This window comes from Vipera berus, assembly GCF_964194415.1.
Source record: "Vipera berus genome assembly, chromosome: 6".
Taxonomy (NCBI): Eukaryota; Metazoa; Chordata; class Lepidosauria; order Squamata; family Viperidae; genus Vipera; species Vipera berus.
Window position 1 is genome coordinate 35183577 of NC_138208.1, and position 23370 is coordinate 35206946.

Here is a 23370-nt window from a genome sequence, read left to right on the forward strand (position 1 = left end):
TACAGCCAAATGTCTAGTCTAAATCAGCACCAGACAAAAGAGAGTGAAAAAAGATTCTCAATTTAGCCACCAGGCAACACAAAGTATCCATTCCCAATCCATTTGAAAGGGAAAAAGAAAAGAAAAATAGCCAAAAGAGAAAATGAGTTTAAAAGGTAAAAAATAAAAGCTGCAGTGGCTTCCAACAAGAAATCAAAAAACAAAAAGCCTCTATAAGAACAGTAGCTTTCCAAAAAAATTCTCTTGAGCCTCAGACAACTTGCTATATAAAAAGTTCTTAAGTTGCACAAAAGCTTAAACTGCCACTGGAGTTCAGGAGGGGGAGGGGAAGTAAGGAATCCCACCCCTCCCTAAAGTTGAAAGGCTTTGCTCTGACCTGTAAAAGAGCTATTTGCCAATAAATCCACCTCTACCAAGAAAGAAGAAGGCGTTCTCAGCTGTTTGCTGTCATTCTGAGCTCCTCCATCTCCGACAATCACCTGGTAATGGTGGATCGCATGCGGTCTGCCTTTCTTCTGCCAATTCCAGGGGCTCTTTTGACTGAGGATCTGGTCCATGTGCATAGGTTTATGGAAGAGGCAGGTTTCCAGTTCTCTATTGTCCAGTTTCCTTATGTCGATGTCGAGGAACGGGAGTCTGTTGTCTGTTTCCTCTTCAAGTGTAAACTTGATCCCAGGGAATATGTTATTAAGTAGGTGATGTGTTTTTTCAATTTGTTAGCATTTGATGATGACGAAGGTGTCATCGACATAGTGTGCCCAGAATTTTTGTTGGATGATGGGTAGAGCTATGGATTTGAGTCATTGCATGACTGCTTCTGCTATTAGGCCCGATATTGGTGATCCCATTGGGGTACTTTATACTTGCTTGTACATTGTCCCACTGAACGTGAAGTATGTGTTGAGGCCTAGATCCAGGAATTTCATGATGGTTTCTGTGGACATGGAGTGTTCTGTAGTAGCACCATCCTTGTGGGTATGGTGTTTAGTGAGTAGGTGATGAATGGTTTGTTTAGCCAGGTCAATGTCAGTTGAGGTGAAAAGGGTAGTGATGTCGAAGGAGACCATAATTTCTTCCTTTTTTCCACAAGATGGTGGCATGTTCACACGCAGAGACCCTGAGCTCCTGGTACTGGTGTGTGGTGATTAGAATAATGTGTGTATGGATGAGTGTGCACAGTGTAGTTCAAGGGGCTAAATTAGCCTATGAACGCATAGAGCTGCTAAACATTGGGCTTGCAAGGTAATCCGGAATTACCAGCGATTTTCAGCAGTCCCACAACATACCAAACTGCATAGCGAGGCCTCCAGGATCTCTGTGGATTGTCTTCAGGCCAGGGAGGAGCCGACGTAAGCAAAAGAGAAAGGAGCGAAAACAAAAACGTGGCTACAGAGTTGGGATACTGGCTCGGCTCAGAAAGCAGCCTCATAGACCAGCACTGCCGAGTGTCTTCTTGAGTAATGCCAGATCCCTCATCCATAAAATTGACGAATTACAGCTGCAGTTGGCAGCAAGCAGGCTTCTACATGAATGTTGTGTGATGGTTGTCATGGAGACCTGGCTACATTCAGATGTACCGAATGCAGCAGTTGGGGTTTGGGTTAGGGTTAGGGTTTTTGTTCATTACAGCTCAGCTTTCAACACCATTTTGCCGAGCACTCTCATTGAAAAGCTGACTGACTTGAATTTTTTCCCCTCCATCTGCAATTGGATTCAAGACTTTCTCAGGGACCGGTTACAAACATGAGGGTTGGGTCTGTTTTATCCACCCCCCTGAAGCTTTGCACCAGCTCGCCACAGCTTGCCCCTTGTAAGTTTTACTTACAAGTTTAAGAACTTTAAAAAAATTGAGAGGGCAAAAAGCAGCAAAAAGGTTATGTTTTTATTTCAATTAGTTAAAAATGGACTATCCAGATAACTTTGAAATAAGATTCTGGATTTAATTACTGTATAAAGAATTCTTCCTAGGGGAAATACTTTTGTTTTGAATTTACTTTTTAAAAAACTAAAATGAAAATTTAAAAATTAGAGAGTCGAGGGACTAAATATCACAATTACAAAAATTACAAAGAACTCATCAACTGAACTTACAATTACAGAATGAAACAAAATATTCTAACATTGGACATATTGATGAATATTTTTGAACAATGAACTCAGAGGTTTTAATGGTGCCCACAGAGACATCGGCCTCAATGGAAAGACTATGTCTAAGAGATATTATGGAACAGGAACATATTCTACCTGACAAGATAAAGACTGATTTGAAAGTTGATTTACAGATGATATGCTACAAGAATGACATGGAAAAAGATGCACATTTAAAAGAGAGCGGTTGATGTCTTAATATTTGAAGGAATGTACAAACAATAAATGAAGAGAGTGACTTACCTAATTTTCCTGTAATGAATTTACAAAATAGGCTTATTAAAGCTTTGAAAAATTTTGTGAGAGGAGATAAAGAAAAATGAAAAGGTTAAGATCTTTAGAAGAAAATACAGGAAGGAATATAAAATTGGCATACCTGATCAAGGTTAAAATAGATATATTGGTATCTCTGGTAAACCTAAATAGATTTTTCCTGATCATGACTGAAACGCTGAGGCTTTAAGGACTTGTTTAGAGATAAGAAGATTCAAGAAAAAGATATCATATTCTGTATTTTAAGACTGCGGTTTCCAACCTTTTCACCTTGGCAGTCCAATCCAGTGAAGGGGAGGCTTGTGAGTGGCAGGCATATGCACATGTACAGCTCCATTGTTGTGAGTAGTGGGCACATATGCCCTCCACTTGTGTGAATGGAGCTTTGTGGACAAGTTTGCTCAAAGCTTGTGCTTGCGCTTGCACATAAAGCTCCACTTGCACAAGCAGCGGGCACAAAGGCTCCACTTGTGCAACCAAAGGGTGCTTGAGAAGAGGGTGCTTGTGCTCGCATACGAAGCTCAACTCACATGAGAGGAGGGTGTTTGTGCTCATGCACAAAGTTCCCCTTGTGTGAGCTGAGAGTGCTCACATGCAAACTTCATTTGTATGAATGGAGCTCTGCCCACAAGCACCCTCTGCTCAAGCACCCGCTACTCACATGAGTGGAGCTTCACACACAAGCCCAAGTGCCCTCCACTTGTGTGCGAAGCTCCATTTGTGTGAGAGGAAGGCATGCACATGTGCTACTCACACCAATGGAGCTGTGCACATGCATGCATGCCACTCACATGCCCCCCATCCCTTGCTCGCACAACTGTATGAAATTTGTATGAGACCAAAACTATGATATTACTAAATAAAATGCCCTTTTCAATCTAGTATTCCCTAGTATTGTTCAAAGGTCAACTCATTTGCCCATACTACCTGAGGATTTGGAGATTAAATTTTAATATGTGAAAATAGTAGAATACAGAAAGTTATAATGAAATAATTTAACTCAGTTAAATATGATGATAGTTTAAAACATTTTATTTTTTTAACATTGGTTTACTTTTTGGCAAGGTTGTGTTATAATTTTTCATGGAAATATTTTTCAGGTCCCCCAGGACCCCCAGGAGGACTCAAAGTAGAAGACATTAAAAATACATCTGTATTTCTTACATGGAGCCGTGGGATAGAAAATCATAGCCCTATATCAAATTACACTATTCAGTCAAGGACCTTTCTGTCCGAGTATTGGAAAGACATGAAAACAGGTAAGGAACTTATTAAAAATATTAGCTTGGGGCCTAAATAATTTATTTTATTTTATTTATTTATTTTAATTCCATTTATATCCCGCCCTTCTCCGAAGACTCAGGGCGGCTTACAAGCTTAGCAATAGCCTTCATTCTATGTATATGCCTGCTTATTAGGGCTTTCACACACACCCCAAGCGGCATTATTACAAAGTCAGCTTAATTGCCCCCAACAATCTGGGTCCTCATTTTACCTACCTCGGAAGGATGGAAGGCTGAGTCAACCTTGAGCCTGGTGGGATGCGAACCTGCACTAATTGCAGGCAGCTGGTGTTACTTAAGGAGGCATTAGCCCACTGCTCCACCAAGGCTCTTTAATAATAAAATATCATTCTTGGTATAGTTTCATTCATGAGACACTTTTATCAGCAGAAAACAGTTTTAATTACTCCTGATAATGTGCTACAAACTAGAAACAGCAACAAAATGAATCAGTTTATATGGTAGTAGTTGTACTTTTGGCTCACTAGAAATGCAAAGTGTAGCAGGTTTTCATATGATTTTCTCAAGCCTGTTAGTGTCATAAAATATTACATTACTGCAACAACAGCAAAATAATTTTGCTAAATTAGCAATTATTTTGCTAAATATTACATCTTAAGACAAAATTGCTATATTTGCACAGCACACAAGCCTAGACTTTTGTCTAGCTCAGCATGTTGTATGTACCTGGCCATTTTTCTAGCATGCATTAGCAAGATGTGTTCAGTGAAGGGCAGTATATTTATTTGGGCGTAACATGTTACAAGAATATAAAAACTGTCTGTTATAAATCCAGAATTATGGCTTATTTTTAAGAAGGATTGGATATTTCTTCCCTGCCATGATTTTTTTGCAAATCCCCTCCCAACCTGTACATTTTACAGTTTGTACATCCACAATCAACTTGTCCCAAGCAAAGGTCTTCCAGGTGATCTTCAAATCTATCCAACTTACTAACGTGTGTAATGTGTTTATACTTCTGCTGCTTTGTCTCACTAATTTATTCCATTGTTATATGGATGTAAGATGACCCCCTCAATTTATAAAATTAGCATTGGTTAAAATACATAACTTACTTTAACTACCATACACTAGGCATGTTAGAATATAAATTAGGAAAGTGAGATATGCATGAAAAATGGGAAGTAGTGTAAGGAACAGATGGACTGGTGTGATACTAATCATCATTATACAGATTTTAAAGTAAAGTGTAATGCAATATATTTGCATATGCCCTTTATATTCCTTAATGCTTATGCCTGTTACTGGCAAGACTGTATGTATGTAACCATAGAGTACAACTCTGTTTTATACTAGATGTAGCATGGGTATATCTCCTTACAGCTAAATTAGAAGAACTAGTTCATAATTTGCTCTATTGCATCTTATCCATTATGCTTAAATTGTTGCTGTATGTGTTGTAACTCAAATTACTCCCAACTTATTTGTTGTTGTTTAATATGAATGCACAATTTGGATTTGTGTGGGTCCATATTCTATGGATGTCATTTCTCTTATGAAACCATGTTAACTACAATGGTATCCTTCTCAGCTTTCTATTTATATAAGGCTTGGGAACCATAGTTTTGAGATCATGGTTGGAAGAATAACTTTCAGAATTATCAACATGAAGATTATCATTATCAGTGTGCAAATCACACACAGGTCTAATTTACACTAGTCTAATGCAGTCTAATGACTGCAAGGCATTCAAACCGGTCAGTCCTAGAGGAGATCAACCATGACTGCTCTTTAGAAGGCCAGATCCTGAAGCTGAAACTCAAATACCTTGGCCACCTAATGAGAAGGAAGGACTCACTGGAGAAGAGCCTAATGCTGGGAAAGATTGAGGGCAATAGAAGAAGGGGACGACAGAGAATGAGGTGGCTGGATGGAGTCACTGAAGCAGTAGGCGTGAACTTAAATGGACTCCAGAAGATGGTAGAGGACAGGAACGTTGTCCATGGGGTCACAATGGGTTGGACATGACTTCACAACTAACAACAACAATGCCTGAGAGAAACTAAAAATACTGAATCATTTTTTTAGTCAACTTTGTATAGATGACAGAGAACATCTAAGCCAGTGTTTCTCAAACTTAGCAACTTTAAGATGTGAGTACTACAACTTCTGGAATTCTCCAGTCAACAGGCTGGAGTTGAAATCAACACAATTTAAAGTTGCCAAGATTGAGAAACACTGATTTTAGGCGGTATGAAAATATTCTCAAAGAAGGATGAAATGAGCTCGTCAAAGATTCTACTAGACCTATTATTAATAGGATGTTCATGTAAGAGCAATATCAAAGAAAAAGCTTGTAATATCCAAAGAATATTATTTGCAGGCTACTTTTCAAAAAATTATATCAGCAAGCACAAAAACATTATCTTAGCACTGGTTTGGGCAATTAGTTCTTGTGTAATATTTATTACACCAATCACACTGATTACCAATGTGCCTCTGATTAATATTTCAAGTAATTGTTTTACCCACTAAATACTATAATATCCTTTTAAAAAGTCAGTCCATTATTATATAATTAGGTATTTCCTAAAGGATGTGCAACTATGAATGCAGTTATCTCTTGATATTCACACTGTTCAGAATTTTGCACTTCTTTTCAAAAGGTGCATATAAATGTATAAAAATAATACCTACATTAGTAAAAAATGTATAAATACATATATGGAATGTAGCTTTTAAACTGTGGCTTTTAAGAAAAAGGAAAGTTCTTTTCAAAGAAATGTGTTACATACACATTTTATTAAAAAAATTACAACCTGCTGAATAAATGAACAAAAACAATTCAAAGTAGGCAAAATGAAAAACAGAAAAATCATCCTGGCAGATTTCTCCATCCCTATTTCTGGATTCATTAGAGAAATTAAACTTGTTTATTTAACAATTAAAATCATTTGAGCAAGCTAATATTGGATGTTATGATATTTTTGTTGTGCTGTTTTTAATTATTGTCTCTTCTTGTATTTAGATCCTTCCATTGTTGATGGAAATGCGGAATTAGCAAAAGTTATTGATTTAATTCCATGGATGGAATATGAATTTCGTATAATGGCCACTAATATTTTAGGGACAGGAGATCCTAGTATACCATCACAGAAAATTAGAACAGAAGGATCTCGTACGTACAAAAAATGTTGCATTTGATTTAATTGTTTTGAAGTTCAGAATGATTATTTGATTATTTGATAACTTCAGTGAATTATTACGTATGCAAAATTGAAAACATTTTCTACATATTTAAACATTTGTGTTTCTGAAATTTTTCTATACTAGAATCACTTTAAAAACCTTTACCTGAAGATATAAAGCCAAACACATCTTCAAACACATCTACAGATAGTCCTCGATTTACTGTTCATTTAGTGACCATTCAAAGTTACAATGGCATTGAGAAAACTGACTTACAACCATTTTTTACATGACCATTGCAGCATCCCTGTGGTCATGTGATCACCTTTTGTGATCTTCTGACAAGCAAAATCAATGGGGAAGACAGGTTCATTTATTAGCCGTGTCAATAATGGAACAAATGCAGTGATTCACTTAACAGCTGTGGTAAGAGAGGTTGTAAAAGGGGGCAAAGCTTACTTAACTATTTCACTTAGAAACAGAAATGTTGGGCTCAGTTGTGATCATAAGTTGAGGACTACCTGTATTTGATTTCCATTATATAGAGAGTTCTCTTAAAGCACATTATATTCTCCTTTACAACTTTGAACTTTCCAAAATATCCTAGGGTAGGATTGCCCAGAACTGGACTATTCTGGCTGTTCTACACAAAGAAATACATCCAATAAGAGATGCATTTTAACTAAATATGAGAACTTTTAGATAGTATAATATACTGAACTTAATCATGTTCAGTATATTATAAAGTTATTTTAATAACTTAGAAATAAAAAATAATGCATAATTTTTATATTTTTAAAAACAAATATATCTTAACTTTTCACCAGTTCCTCTGGTACTTAAGTCAACTTTAGATTCCTACAATTGCTAATTCATTAAGTGAATTCTGAAGTCATTAAGCAAATGTTGTGATTAAGCAAATACCATGGGCATTTTTCACTGGACGCTAGAAGTAAATAACAGAAAACAGAAAAAATGTCACAAATTATGGTCATGAAAGTGTGGAACATGCAAACAACCATAAAAGTGAGCCAGTTGCCAAGCACCCAAAATGCACTCACATGACCACAGAGATGTGCAGCTGTTGTAACTTCAAAAATGGATTATAAGTAGATTTTGGGGGAGTCAAGCATAACATCAAACAGTTATTAAGTGATCAGTTGTAAACTGAGAACTATCTGTACAATGAGCACTTTTTATGTTTTGCCTGCAAACCAAATATAATAGTAAAGATTTATGTTCTCAGGTGCAGAATTTACAGATCCAATTGATGGACAATAATAAACATACCTCTTTTTTAGCCAGACAGGTAGATGCATTTGATTTAAAGTGTTGGCACTTACTTCCCTTTTGCTTGATTGGAAAGGGAAACATTTGTATCTTTTCTCCTGGAATGTAAACCAAAACCCACAACAAAGATAGAAAAAAATACAATGAGCAATTTTAACATTATTATGGAAAGTAATGAAGTTATTGTATACCCCACAGACATTTCTGGGGGTTTGTCATAATTGAACAATTCATCACATGCTCAAAATAGATGTAATTAATGTTGACATCCTGACATAATGTGTAGACAATAGTTGCCATGTTTGTAATCTTGATCCTATCAACTCCTTTGGTTTTCCCAACACTAGCTCTTTTCTTTCTCTGGGAGCTATTGTATTTCTAGTATAGCACTTTCCATAATTATTGATCTGCTGCTGCTGTTTTATCTTCCTTTGTTACTTTAGGGCAGACATGTCAAACTCACGACGTCACATGATGTCGCGCAACATATTGGAACAGTTTTGCCATTGCCGGCAATGGAGTGGGTGCAGCTTCTGCGTGACGTGTCTGGCCCATGGGCCGGCAGTTTGACACCCCTGCTTTAGGTCTTTGGAATTAAATAAATACATCCTCTGGGATTAATTTTATATTAACTAATATTGTTTTGTTAGTTTACCACTGCAGTCAAAGCACTGTGAGTGGCCCTTGGTGCTCTCTGAGCTTGTTTGTTTTCTTGCAGACGTTTCATTACCCAAACTAGGTAAGATCATCAATGCTAGTAAGGAGTGCAGTTTGCTGTCAGTTTATATTCTAGTGGCTTGCCTGTTGGTGTTGGTGGGGGTGGTCTTAGACATTGTTTGATTGGGCTGTTTGCTGTTGACTTCTTTGGCAGTTTCTTGATTGGGGTATTATCAGCTAAGACACTGTATAAAACTGCCAAAGAAGCCAACAGCAAACAATCTTATCAAAGAATCTCTAAGCCACCCTCACCAATACTGACACGCAAGCCACTAGAATATTGTATAAACAGACAGCAAACTGTACTCCTTACTAGCACTGATGATGTTACCCAGTTTGGGTAATGAAACATCTGCAAGAAAACAAGTAAGTTCAGAGAGCACAAAAGACCCCTCATATCAACCTTGAGCTACAAATATTCTCCTCTATTAGTATCAAAGCACTGTGTAAATTGTGATTGTGAAGGAATTATCTCGAAGGAGATGATGATTTTATTTATCAAACATTACATTTCATTAGATATAAAATGTATAATATATATAATCGGATATTATACATTGGAAATTATATAAAAACATAAGAAAAATAAGCATTTGACAAAAGAAGCAAAAAATTGACACACTTGCCTTTATAGCAATAGCAATAGCATTTAGACTGCCCCATAGTGTTTATAGTACTGGGTGGTTTACATAGTAGGCATTATTTGCATATTGCCTCCAAAATATGGGTCCTCATTTTGGAAGGATGGAATGCTGAATCAACCTTGAGCTCTGTCTGGATCAAACTCCAGGCTGTGGGCAGAGTATGCTTGCAATACTGCATTCTAACCACTGTGCCACCAGGGTTCTCTAATATATTTCAATCAATTAGAATAAACCTGGAAGTAATCACTGTAGTAAAAGCACCAACAACTAGCAAGCCTTGCTCTAAACATTTCCTATTCATAACAGTTCATGAACTGTAGCCAGTTAATGGTCACCAACATATTAAATAAATAAATCATTTTTAGGAAAACAGAACCAATTCCTTGGTGTACAATGGCTGATGGCTGCTTCTTTTTTAGAGTTGGGGTTATAGCACAGTATTACAATGCTACTAAAATTTTTGGACTTTTTTACATTTTGAGGCTTTGGAGAGAGTTAATCAATGTATATTTTTCTCAAAGTCCTGTATGGAGAAGGTTTTCTTTGCAGGTTTAGACTTTTTAAGCAGTTCTATGAGACTTTAGCCTTGGCAATGTTTATTTGTGCAGCATGTGTAAGCAGAAAGATATATTATAAATATAATAATAATAATTATTATTATTTATTAATTTTTTATACCGCCCTTCTCCCGAAGGACTCAGGGCGGTGTACAGGGCAATAAATATCAAAATGTAAATACAAAAGTTAAAAAAGAGTTAAAAAGAATTAAATAATTATGCCCAATATAATACAATAATAAAAGTGTGTTAAAACTAAATCCAACCCCAAACCCATCAGACCAGGCCAGATTGTTCAAATAAATAAGTTTTTAAATCGCGCTGGAAGGAGCGAAGGTCGGGGGCCATCCGGAGCTCAACCGGCAAGCGGTTCCACAGGTCTGGCGTGCCCACAGAGAACGCCCTCCCCCTGGGGGCCACCAATCGACATTCCCTGATCGGAGGCACCCTGAGGAGGCCCACTCTGTGGGAGCGCACTGGACGGAGGGAAGTTGATGCCGGCAGCAGGTGCTGCCGTAGGTAATCCGGACCCATGCCATGTAGGGCTTTGTAGGTCATAACCAGCACCTTGAATCTCACCCGGAGGGCAACTGGCAGCCAATGCAGCTCGTGGAGCAGAGGTGTAACATGGGAGTATCGGGAGACCCCCAACACAACTCGCGCGGCTGCATTCTGCACCAGTTGAAGCCTCCGAGTGGTCCTCAAGGGCAGCCCCATGTAGAGAGCGTTGCAGTAGTCCAAACGAGAGGTCACGAGTGCATGAGTGACTGTACGCAAGGCATCCTGGTCTAGATAGGGCCGCAACTGGCGCACCAGGCGAACCTGGGCGAAGGCCCCCCTAGTCACAGCTCCTATATGATCTTCTAAGGAGAGCTGTGAATCTAGAAGGACCCCCAAGTTGCGAGCCCTATCTACGGGTGGTAATAGCTCACCCCCCCATAGAAAGAGATGGAATATTCTGAATATCCTGAGATGCCGGCACACACAGCCACTCAGTCTTGTCAGGGTTGAGTCGAAGCCTGTTCCTCCCCATCCAGACCTGAACCGCCTCCAGGCAATGGGACATCACGTCGAGGGCATCACTGGGGTGGTTTAGGGTTGAAATAAAAAGCTGGGTATCATCAGCGTACTGATGATAACCAACTCCAAAACCACGAATGATCTCACCCAGAGGCTTCATGTAGATGTTGAACAGGAGAGGCGAGAGGACCGATCCCTGAGGAACTCCACAAACAAGGGGCCTCAAGGTCGACCTCTGCCCTCCTGCCAACACCGACTGCGAATGCCCCAGAAGGTAGGAGGAGAACCACTGAAGAACTGTGCCTCCCACTCCCAACCCCCTGAGGCGCCGCAGCAGGATACCATGGTCGATGGTATTGAAAGCCGCTGAGAGGTCTAATAGGACTAGGACAGAGGAACAACCCCTGTCCCGAGCCCGCCAGAGATCATTCACCAGCGCGACCAATGCCGTCTCCATGCTGTACCTGGGCCTGAAGCCCAATTGGTACGGGTCTAGGTAATCAGCTTCCTCCAAGAACAAAGGGAGCTGATGCGCCCCCACGCTCTCAACAACCTTCGCAAGAAAGCGAAGGTTGGAGACCGGACGAAAGTTATTTAATACAGCTGGGTCCAGGGCAGGCTTCTTGAGGAGGGGTCTCACCACCGCCTCCTTCAAGGCGGTGGGAAAACTACCCTCCCTCAGAGAAGCAGTTATCACTGCCTAGAGCCAGCCTCGTGTCCCATCCCGGGCTGCATAAACCAGCCAGGAGGGGCACAGGTCCAACAAACACGTGGTGGACCTCAGCTTCCCCATGATCCTGTCCACATCTTCAGGAGTCACAGGATCAAACTCCTCCCAGATAATATCGACAAGACTGCCCTCGTCCTCATCGTCAGACTCTGCCCAGTCGGAGTCCAAACCGGTCCGAATCCGAGCGATTTTGTCCGACAGATGTTGACTAAACTCCTCGGCACGACCCTGCAAGGGCTCCTCCCTCACCTCCTGATTAAGGAGGGAGCGAGTCACCCTAAACAGGGCGGCCAGGCGATTATCTGCGGACGCGATGAGGGCAGCAAAGTGATTAGACCTTGCCGTCCTCGTCGCCGCGAGATAAGATCTCGTAAAAGACCTTAGTCGCAACCGGTCAGACTCAGATCGGCTGGATCTCCAACACCTCTCTAGGCCCCGTCTCCGACGCTTCATCTCCCGGAGCTCCATGGAAAACCATGGTGCCCATTGGGATCTGCACCGGGTCAAGGGCCGCATGGGTACAACCCGGTCAAGTGCCTCCATGGCTGCCTTTTCCCAGGCTTCCACTAGGGCGTCGGCCGAGCTGTGAGCAAAGGAGGCAGGTGGGGACCCAAGCGCCGCCTGGAACCGCTCCAGGTCCATTAAGCACCTAGGGCGGAACCATCTCGTTGGTTCAACCACCCCATGACGGGGAGTGGCAAAATGGAAGACCAACCGCAGGAGGTAATGATCGGTCCATGACAGGGGTATAACAATTGGAGAACCCCCACCTAGATCATGTAACCACCGTCCAGATAGGAAAACCAAATTGAGCGTGTGACACCCCCCCCCATGAGTTGGACCCTGAATAACTTGCGTCAGGTCCATGGCCGTCATGGAAGCCATGAACCCCCGAGCTAACTCAGATGATCCCCCCAGGGATGGTAGATTAAAGTCACCCAAAACCATAAGTTTGGGGAACTCAATCACCAACCCTGAGAGGATGTCGAGAAGCTCGGGCAGGGCTGCTGCTGCGCGACTAGGCAAAAGGTACACCAGCAGCAAGCCCAACTGAGCTCTAGGGCCACATCTCAGGAGGAGGGACTCACACCCGACTATTTGGACAACAGTGGCCTCCTGCGGACATAAGGTCTCCCTCACAACTACCGCCACTCCTCCACCCCCTACCCTGAGCTCGAGGCTGGTGCATCACCCGGAAACCCGATGGACAAAGATCAACCAGAGGGACACCGCCCTCTAGGCCCAACCAGGTCTCCGTGATGCAAGCCAGGTCCGCATGCTCCCCCTCGATCAAATCACGTATAAGAGGAGCCTTATTAGCTACGGACCTGGCATTAAGATACACGAGCCTGAGCTCAGGTGGCTGCTCATCCCCACTCCCGGAACCATAGGCTAAAGCCAGGGGGTCAAAGCGCATCACCGCTCGGAGACAGCGGGGACGCACTCCCAGATATTGATACGGCCCCCTGTTCATACGCCTGCTGCCATTTCCAACCGCCGTGGGAATAGACAAACCCACACCCCGCCCCAGGGTCCCGGAGGCATCCAACCCAAGCCTCATCACGGCGCGATCAATCCCAGGCCTGGTCTGAGTAACAGTTGGTGGAACTCCCCCAGTCTCCAACCAAACCTTTTGAGAACCCTCCCCCCTCCCTAACCCCACAAAAAATTGAGCTAAAAAGTGCACCAGGGGCCTCTTATTAAATTTGTGACGGAGGCTCCTGTCCTTGCCCAACCATCTCTCAGGGTCCCAATAATTGGGCCTGTCATCAAGAGGATAGGTTAAAATAAAGGTGGGTCACGCCTATTATGATGATAATAGTTCCATCTCCTTCCCACTTATCCATTTGCTTTGATTGATACAGTCTGTAGGGCTATAAGGACCACAAGTGAGAAGTTAGCAGGGCTTCGTGTAGTCTGTAGGCCTTGAGGTTCTCACATTGATTTTAGCTGCAATAAATACCATAGTTCTCTGCCTCACAATATTGCAAATTACTTCTAATGAGAAATAAAATATTTTGGAGGAAAATCAGAAGTATATAGTATTAACACTAATACATGCATAATTGAAAAAATGTATTGAAATAGAATGCTGTCATATCTAGTATCCCCTTCATGGATTACTGCCTTGTCATGGCGAAGGGGTTTGCGTAATTCAATGAAGCTATGAGCTATGCCGTGCAGGGCCACCCAAGATGAACAGGTCATAGCAGAGAGTTCTGACAAAACGTGATCCACTGGAGAAGGAAATGGCAACCCACTCCAGTATCTTTGCCATGAAAACCCTATGGACAGTACCAAAAGGCAAAACGATATGACGCTGGAAGATGAGCCCCTCAGGTCGGAAGGCGTCCAATATGCTACTGGGGAAGAGCAGAGGGCTAGTACTAGTAGCGCCAGAAAGAATGAAGCGACTGGGCCAAAGCCGAAAGGACGCTCAGCTGTGGATATGTCTGGTGGTGAAAGGAAGGTCCGATGCTGTAAAGATTTTTTCTCCATAGGAACCTGGAATGTAAGATCCATGAATCAAGGCAAGCTGGACGTGGTCAAACAAGAGATGACAAGACTGAACATCAACATCTTAGGTATCAGCGAACTAAAATGGACAGGAATGGGTGAATTTAATTCAGATGACCATCAGATATACTACTGCGGGCAAGAATCCCTCAGAAGAAATGGAGTAGCCTTCATAGTCAATAAAAGAGTAGGAAAAGCAATAATGGGATACAATCCTCAAAATGACAGAATGATCTCAGTTCGAATCCAAGGCAAACCATTCAATATCACAGTAGTCCAAGTCTATGCCCCAACCACTGGTGCTGAAGAGGATGAAATTGACCAGTTCTATGAAGCCCTACAGCACCTTATAGAACTAACACCAAAAAATGATGTCCTTATTATCATGGGGGATTGGAATGCTAAAGTAGGAAGCCAAAAGATAACCGGAATAACAGGCAAGTTTGGCCTTGGAGTACAAAATGAAGCCGGGCACAGGCTGATAGAATTTTGTCAAGAGAATACAATGGTCATAGCAAACACACTTTTCCAACAACCCAAGAGATGGCTCTACACATGGACATCACCAGACGGTCAACACAGAAATCAGATTGACTATATGCTCTGCAGCCAAAGATGGAGAAGCTCTATACAGTCAGTAAAAACAAGACCAGGAGCTGACTGTGGCTCAGACCATGAGCTTCTCGTTGCAAAGTTTAGGCTTAAACTGAAGAAAGTAGGGAAAAGCACTAGGCCACTCAGGTATGAATTAAATCATATCCCTGTTGAATATATAGTAGAGGTGACAAATAGATTTAAGGAATTAGATCTGATAGACAGGGTGCCTGAAGAACTATGGACAGAGGTTCGCAACATTGTACAAGAAGTAGCAACCAAAACCATCCCAAAGAAAAAGAAATGCAAGAAAGCAAAATGGTTGTCTGAGGAAGCTTTGCAAATAGCTGAGGAAAGGAGGGAAGCGAAAGGCAAGGGAGAAAAAGAAAGATACGCCCAATTGAATGCAGAATTCCAGAGAATAGCTAGAAGAGATAAGAATGCCTTCTTCAATGAACAGTGCAAAGAAATAGAAGAAAACAATAGAATAGGGAGGACTAGAGATCTTTTCAAGAAAATTGGAGAGATGAAAGGAACGTTCAATGCAAAAATGGGCATGATAAAGGACCAAAATGGCAGGGACCTAACAGAGGCAGAAGAGATTAAGAAGAGATGGCAAAATTACACAGAAGAACTATACAAGAATGAGCTTAACGTCCCTGATAATCACAATGAGGTGGTCACTGACCTCGAGCCAGACATCCTAGAATGTGAAGTGAAGTTGGCCTTAGAAAAGCTGAGCAACAACAAAGCTAGTGGAGGTGACAGTATTCCAGCTGAGCTATTCAAAATCTTAAAAGACGATGCAGTAAAAGTGCTACACTCAATTTGCCAGCAAATTTGGAAAACTCAACAGTGGCCACAGGATTGGAAAAGATCAGTTTACGTTCCAATTCCAAAGAAAGGCAGTGCCAAATAATGTTCAAACTATCGCACCATTGCACTCATTTCTCATGCTAGTAAAGTTATGCTTAAAATCCTACAAGCTAGACTTCAGCAGTATGTGGATCGAGAACTACCAGAAGTACAGGCAGGATTTCGAAGAGGCAGAGGAACTAGAGATCAAATTGCCAACATACTCTGGATCATGGAGAAAGCTAGAGAGTTCCAGAAAAACATCTACTTCTGGCCCTGGCCCTCTCAATTCCTGGCAAATAGATGGGGAAGACATGGAGGTAGTGACAGATTTTATTTTCCTGGGCTCCAAGATCACTGCAGATGGGGACTGTAGCCAAGAAATTAAAAGACGCTTGCTCCTCGGGAGGAAAGCCATGGCAAATCTAGACAGCACACTAAAAAGCAGAGACATCACCCTGTCAACAAAAGTGCGTATAGTCAAGGCTATGGTCTTCCCAGTTGCAATGTATGGCAGTGAAAGTTGGACCATAAAAAAGGCTGAGCGCCAAAGAATTGAGGCCTTTGAACTCTGGTGCTGGAGAAGACTCCTGCGAGTCCCTTGGACTGCAAGGTGATCAAACCGGTCAGTCCTAGAGGAGATCAACCCTGACTGCTCTTTAGAAGGCCAGATCCTGAAGCTAAAACTCAAATACTTTGGCCACCTAATGAGAAGGAAGGACTCACTGGAGAAGAGCCTAATGCTGGGAAAGATTGAGGGCAATAGAAGAAGGGGACAACAGAGAATGAGGTGGCTGGATGGAGTTACTGAAGCAGTAGGCGTGAGCTTAAATGAACTCCAGAAGATGGTAGAGGACAGGAAAGCCTGGAGGAACATTGTCCATAGGGTCGCGATGGGTCGGACATGACTTCGCAACTAACAACAAATATCTAGTATGACTTATATCACATGCAGAAGCTGTGATGAGAAAGTTATTAAAAGCCCACAAGTGGACCATAGTAGTTTTGCTTTTGGACTTTTTTCATCATAGAAAAGAAAAACATATCCACCTCTCTTTTAGTATCCTCATAATTCTATTTTATAAGAAATGTTATTCAAGAGCCTTGGTGGAGCAGTGGGCTAATGCCTCCTTAAGTAACACCAGCTGTCTGCAATTAGTGCAGGTTCGCATCCCACCAGACTCAAGGTTGACTCAGCCTTCCATCCTTCCGAGCTAGGTAAAATGAGGACCCAGATTGTTGGGGGCAATAAGCTGACTTTGTAATAATGCTGCTTGGGGGGGGGGGGCGAAAGCCCTAATAAGCAGGCATATACATAGAATGAAGGCTATTGCTAAGCACATTGGTTTGTGCTTAAATTGTAAGCCGCCCTGAGTCTTCGGAGAAGGGCAGGATATAAATGGGATTAAATAAAAAAAATGATGTAGTCTCTCTGAATTAGAAAAGTAATATTTAATATTTCTCTAGTAATTTTTTATTTGAAGTTATGTAAATCTCTACCTGCATGTTTTCTAAGTTTTTCAAAATGTTATTGCATCTTCTTCAGTAGTGGGAAGGTTTGTGCATTCACAGCTGCTTGACTTCTTTTGAATGAGTAACACATACCAGGGGCAAGTACAATAGTGTAACTATATGTGTTCAGATGTTGCTGTTGTTTAAAAAACCTGTTCTGAATCTTCACAATTCTGCTTCATCGGATGACCAGGATTTTTCTACTCTTCACAATTTAAGCATGTCACTAGCCTTTTCTCTAAGCTAAAAACTATTTTTTTTACCTATTGAAGAATAATTTTGGTCTTTTAAATTTAATTTTATGAGGTATGCTGAATAGGTTTGTACCCTACACTGTAAGTATATAATTGTTCTGGCAAATGATAAGTTTTCTTTATTAAAAATTCTGATGATAATGGTAAAACAAATACAAACTGATCTCAGAAAGAAAAAGAGGAAAAAAAGAATAAAAAGTGGAAGGAAGGAAGGAAGGAAGGAAGGAAGGAAGGAAGGAAGGAAGGAAGGAAGGAAGGAAGGAAGGAAGGAAGGAAGGAATCCCACAACAACATTTGGATAAATTAAAGATCAAGAAAGTTAGAAGTAAAAGGAATAATATAGAGCTTGTTTGTTTTACCAAAGATACAGTATTTTTTCTTTTCCCCCATCACAAAGGTTTCTTTAACAAAAAAAGTCTTTAACAAACCTCTTTAATGAATCTAATAAAAAGTCATCATCCAAGTAATTCTCTTGGTTTATGATTTGTATTTCCATCTTAACCAATTAGTTTTGTATAGCCAGTAAAAAGTCCTTATCCCAGTAATTCCCTTGGCTGGTCATTTGTGTTTCCAATTTAGCTATTGTCAGGACCCACTTCAATCCCACATTTTAAGAAAGCAGAACTCTTGGAACCAATTTCTTCCAACAGGAACTTTTATTAAGAGTAGTTGATAGCAGGCATAATAGACAGGATCTGAGATTTCCCACGCAGAGCAATAGATTAAAGTATCCCCAAACAAGACCCCACCCCATAGTCCACCCGCCTGGTATGGGACGGCCAATCCCCAGGTGTTAACTCCATCATGGGAAAAGGGGAGATAACATCGGCCCATCTCCAGTTCACGCGGCAATGGTCGGCAGCTTCTTCACACCTTCCTCTGAGAGCATAGAAATAAACCAGGCACTGGGTTATGTTCCTTATTTCCTCCCTTGTTGTAGCTGACAATTTAGGAGATAAAGTTCAGAGAGAGAGATAACGCAGGAAGCAAATTGTTAGGTTGTAGCGGGTAGAAGACAAAGAGGCAATAAACGAAGCAAAAGGTTACATTGCAGTGGATAGAGAAAGCAAAAGCAATAACCCCGCAGACACATCCCCCCTCCCCCTTGGGGTATGACAGAACCCAGGGAAAAGTGAGATTTGATTTTGGGTCAGAGGGGATAGATAGAAATGAAATAGGAATGGGTTCTGACATCCTGCCTCCCCTTAAAAATAGGACAGATCCACCTGTAGAGAAAACAAAACAGGTATAGTGGTTAGTGTGGTTTGTTGGGATATTCTGTATGAAACTTCTTTAGCAGTTTTGGTGCTCTGATGTGACGTTTATGGACCCACTCATTTTCTGAGGAGGGAAGGTGTTTCCATGCTACTAGATATTGAGTTGCCCCATGATACTTCCTAGAATCTTGGATTATTTTATTTAATTTAATTTAATTTTAATTTAATAATATTTATATACCGCCCTTCTCCCTGAGGACTCAGGGCGGTTCACAGGGCAAAAGTCAAATACAAAGTACAAACATTAAAAAGAGATTAAATAATTGCCCAAGTTAAAACAATTAATACAATAATAAAACCCCAAAAATAAAATTAAGAATACAAAAAAATAAAAACCCCACCAATCCCCATCAGGCTAGGCCGGCTTGTACAAACAAAAACGTCTTGAGATCGCGACGAAGTGTTGTTCTTGAAGTGTTGTTCTCCTTCAGTCATGATTGCAGGTGTTGGTGGATTTTTGGCCGTAAGGGCGACTGTTGTTCTCGTTTCAGCAAGCTGCAGTGGAAAAACTGGGTGTATTTGCCTTAGGTTCTTGGGTAGTTCTAATTCTACTGTTACTGGGTTTATGATTCTTTTAATTGGAAAAGGTCCTATACAGGTGAAACTCGAAAAATTAGAATATTGTGCAAAAGTTCATTTATTTCAGTAATGCAACTTAAAAGGGGAAACTAATATATGAGATAGACTCATTACATGCAAAGCAAGATAGTTCAAGCCGTGATTTGTCATAATTGTGATGATTATGGTGTACAGCTCATGAAAACCCCAAATCCACAATCTCAGAAAATTAGAATATTGTGAAAAGGTGCAATATTCTAGGCTCAAAATGTCCCACTCTAATCAGCTAATTAAGCCATAACACCTGCAAAGGGTTCCTGAGCCTTTAAATGGTCTCTCAGTCTGGTTCAGTAGGAATCACAATCATGGGGAAGACTGCTGACCTGACAGTTGTGCAGAAACCCATCATTGACACCCTCCATAAGGAGGGAAAGTCTAAAGGTAATTGCAAAAGAAGTTGGATGTTCCCAAAGTGCTGTATCAAAGCACATTAATAGAAAGTTATGTGGAAGGGAAAAGTGTGGAAGAAAAAGGTGCACAAGCAGCAGGGATGACCGCATCCTGGAGAGGATTGTCAGGAAAACGCCATTCAAAAATGTTGGGGACTTTCACAAGGAGTGGACTGAGGCTGCAGTCAGTGCATCAAGAGCCACCACACAGAGACGGATCCTGGACATGGGCTTCAGCTGCTCCTGAACAACAAACAACGTCAGAAGCGTCTTACCTGGGCTAAAGAAAAACAGACCTGGTCTGTTGCTCAGTGGTCTAAAGTCCTCTTTTCTGATGGGAGCAACTTTTGCATCTCATTTGGAAACCAAGGACCCAGAGTCTGGAGGAAGAATGGAGAGGCACAAACTGCAAGATGCTTGAAGTCCACTATAAAGTTTCCACAGTCTGTGTTGATTTGGGGAGCCATGTCATCTGCTGGTGTTGGTCCACTGTGCTTCATTAAGTCCAGGGTCAACGCAGCCGTCTTCCAGGAGATTTTGGAGCACTTCATGCTTCCTTCTGCAGACGAGTTTTATGGGGATTCTGACTTCATTTTCCAGCAGGACTTGGCACCTGCCCACACTGCCAAAAGCACCAAAACCTGGTTGAATGACCGTGGGATTACTGTGCTTGATTGGCCAGCAAACTCACCTGACCTGAACCCCATAGAGAATCTATGGGGCATTGCCAAGAGAAAGATGAGAGACGTGAGACTGAACAATGCAGAAGAGCTGAAGGCCACTATTGAAGCATCCTGGTCTTCCATAATACCACAGCAGAGCCACAGGCTGATAGCTTCCATGCCACGCCGCATTGAGGCAGTAATTGCTGCAAAAGGGGCCCAAACCAAGTACTGAGTACATATGCATGCTTATACTTGTCAGAGGTCCGATATTGTTGTATGTACACTCCTTGTTTTATTGATTGCATGTAATATTTTAATTTTCTGAGATTGTGGATTTGGGGTTTTCATGAGCTATACGCCATAATCATCACAATTATGACAAATCACAGCTTGAACTATCTTGCTTTGCATGTAATGAGTCTATCTCATACATTAGTTTTCCCCTTTTAAGTTGCATTACTGAAATAAATGAACTTTTGTACAATATTCTAATTTTCCAAGTTTCACCTGTATATTTTGGACCAAGTTTTTTACAGGGCTGTAGGGATTTTAGGTTTTTTTTAGACAAATATACCATTTCTCCTACAGTGAATGGTTTAGGTTCGACTCTTTTTCTATCCGCTTATGCTTTGTGTGCTTGTCTAGCTTTGTCTAAGGCTTTCCTAACCACTGGCCAGGTGTTTTTTAATTGGGATAACCATTCTTTCAGAGATGGGATTGCCGGTTCGTTTAGTTCTGGCATAGGGTTGAAACTTTGGCCGGTGGCTACTTGAAAGGGAGTGTAGCCTCTGCTGGAGTGGACTGCATTATTGTAAGCAACTTCTGCAAAAGGAAGTAGGTCCATCCAATTCGTTTGCTAGAAATTAATAAAGCACCTTAACTATTGGTCAAGTACTGAGTTTGAACATGCCATCTATCCATTGTACTGAGGATGATGACTAGATGATAGTCCCTGAGTGGTTCCTAAGAGGGATAAAAATTCTTTCCAAAATTCTGATGTAAATTGCACTCCCCTATCTGATATGATGCGTTGGGGTGCCCCATGTACTCTGTAGATGTGTTGCACAAATAGTTTCGCTAAGGTTTTTGCAGTGGTGATCTTTTGGCAAGGGACAAAGTGCACTTGTTTTGAAAACAGGTCCATAGCCACCCAGATGACAGTGTTTCCATTGCTTTCTGGTAATTCCACTATAAAATCCATAGATATTTCTTTCCAGGGGGCTGAGGGATTCGCCACTGGTTGTAGCAGTCCAGGCGATTTCCCTTGCAAACTCTTAGCAAGTGCACAAGTTGTGCAGCTGGCCATGTAACTTTCTATGTCCTTTTTCATGGACGGCCACCAAAATTGCCTTTTAATTAAATGTAATGTTTTTACAAATCCAAAATGCCCTGATGATTTTGTATCATGGCATTCTGGGTGGTTGGTATATATAACTTCTCCCCCACCGATGGTGGTCCATCATTGATCATGCACTCATGTCTATTTTCCTGGAACCATTCATCTGTTTCTAAAGTTTTCCAGAATTCAATTCTGGTTTGGCTACCCAGCTGTGGCTTTATTTTAGCTTGGGCCCTGGTGGTTACTGGCGCTGCCAGTTGTGGTTTTGGCATGAGTGGTTTAGAACTGGTGGTTCGTGTACTGTTATATTGGGGGATGCACGACGCTGCATCTGCCAGGAAGTTCTTTCCCCCTGGCAAGTGTCTGAGCATAAAATGGAATTGGTGAAAGTGCTGGGACTAGCGGGCTTGCTTAGGAATGAGCTTTCTGAGTGTTTTTAGTGCTTCCAAGTTTTTGTGGTGTGTTCAGACCTGAAAAGGGATTTTGTTCCCTTCAAGAAAATGGCACCATGTAAGTAACAACCATCTCACAGCATATGCTTCCTTTTTCCACACAACCCAGCATTGTTTTGTCTTAGTGAGTTTCCTGGATGTGTACGCACATGGTTGCAGTACCTCTTCATTGATTTCATGTAATAGTACAGCTCCCACCACCACATTGCTTGCGTCTTCCTGTATTACGAAGGGTTTATCTGGGTCCGGGTGCCTCAGTGCGGGTTCAGCAGAAATGAGTCTCTTTAACCTCTCGAATACCACTTGGCATTCCATTGTCCATTTCAGTGGCTGGCTGGGTTTCACTGAGGGTTCCCCCTTCATTTTTAACAAGTTCATGAGGGGCAGGTTGTTCTGTTCCCCCTCCCTCAAGGTACAAACAGCCAGACAAGCAGGTACGAAACAAAAGGGTTAATTCTTTATACTACAATATAATTGCTGTCCGATAAAGTCTTGGCAGCAAGCTACCCACAGTCAGCCAAAATAAGCTAGTTATCTCAAACGTTCGCTGACATCAGATAACTGCCAACAAGTAATTCCAAGAAAGTCCAGACAAACAAACCCAAAAGGAGAGATGAAGAAGCATAGTCACGAAATCCAGACCAGGGTTCACACAGGTAGTGAAATCTGACAGACGTGACCAGAAGTTGTGGTGAATTAATTGTTCATCACAAAGTTTTGAGAGAAGCCACACCCCCTTTTGTACCTTGTGGGGTGTGGCTCACTGACTCAGCTACTCCCTGGCCCTCCTACTCATCCTACGTTGCTGCAAACGCTTGGCCCTGCATCTTTCTCGAGGGTCTAGCCATGAGTCATCTTCACTAGACTGTATTTGCTGCAGCTGCTCAAGCCCCGTCCCAGCCTGGCTCCAAGCCTGGCTACTCCCAGGGTGCTCCTCTTGGCCTTCAGATGGAGACGGAGGTCTTGCCAGAGAGGAGGGTCCCGGAGAGTGAGGCCTTGCCAGTTCCTCCCCATCATCCTCAGAGTCCTCTTCCATAGTTAGGACAGGCGCGGGGGTCGGGGCCACAACACTGGGCTATTTGGGCA

At 41.8% G+C, this 23370-nt stretch overlaps 1 protein-coding gene across 1 annotated transcript in view; it reads left to right on the top strand.

Moving 5' to 3' along the window:
- Positions 1 to 23370, top strand: part of CNTN1 (contactin 1) — a gene marked incomplete at both ends in the record, with an annotated part of 255936 nt that overhangs the window by 161644 nt on the left and 70922 nt on the right. The window contains 2 exons of the mRNA XM_081330364.1: positions 3522 to 3680; positions 6694 to 6843. Of these exons, the coding sequence (XP_081186490.1) occupies positions 3522 to 3680; positions 6694 to 6843 (309 nt within the window). The remainder of the gene's footprint in view (positions 1 to 3521; positions 3681 to 6693; positions 6844 to 23370) is intronic.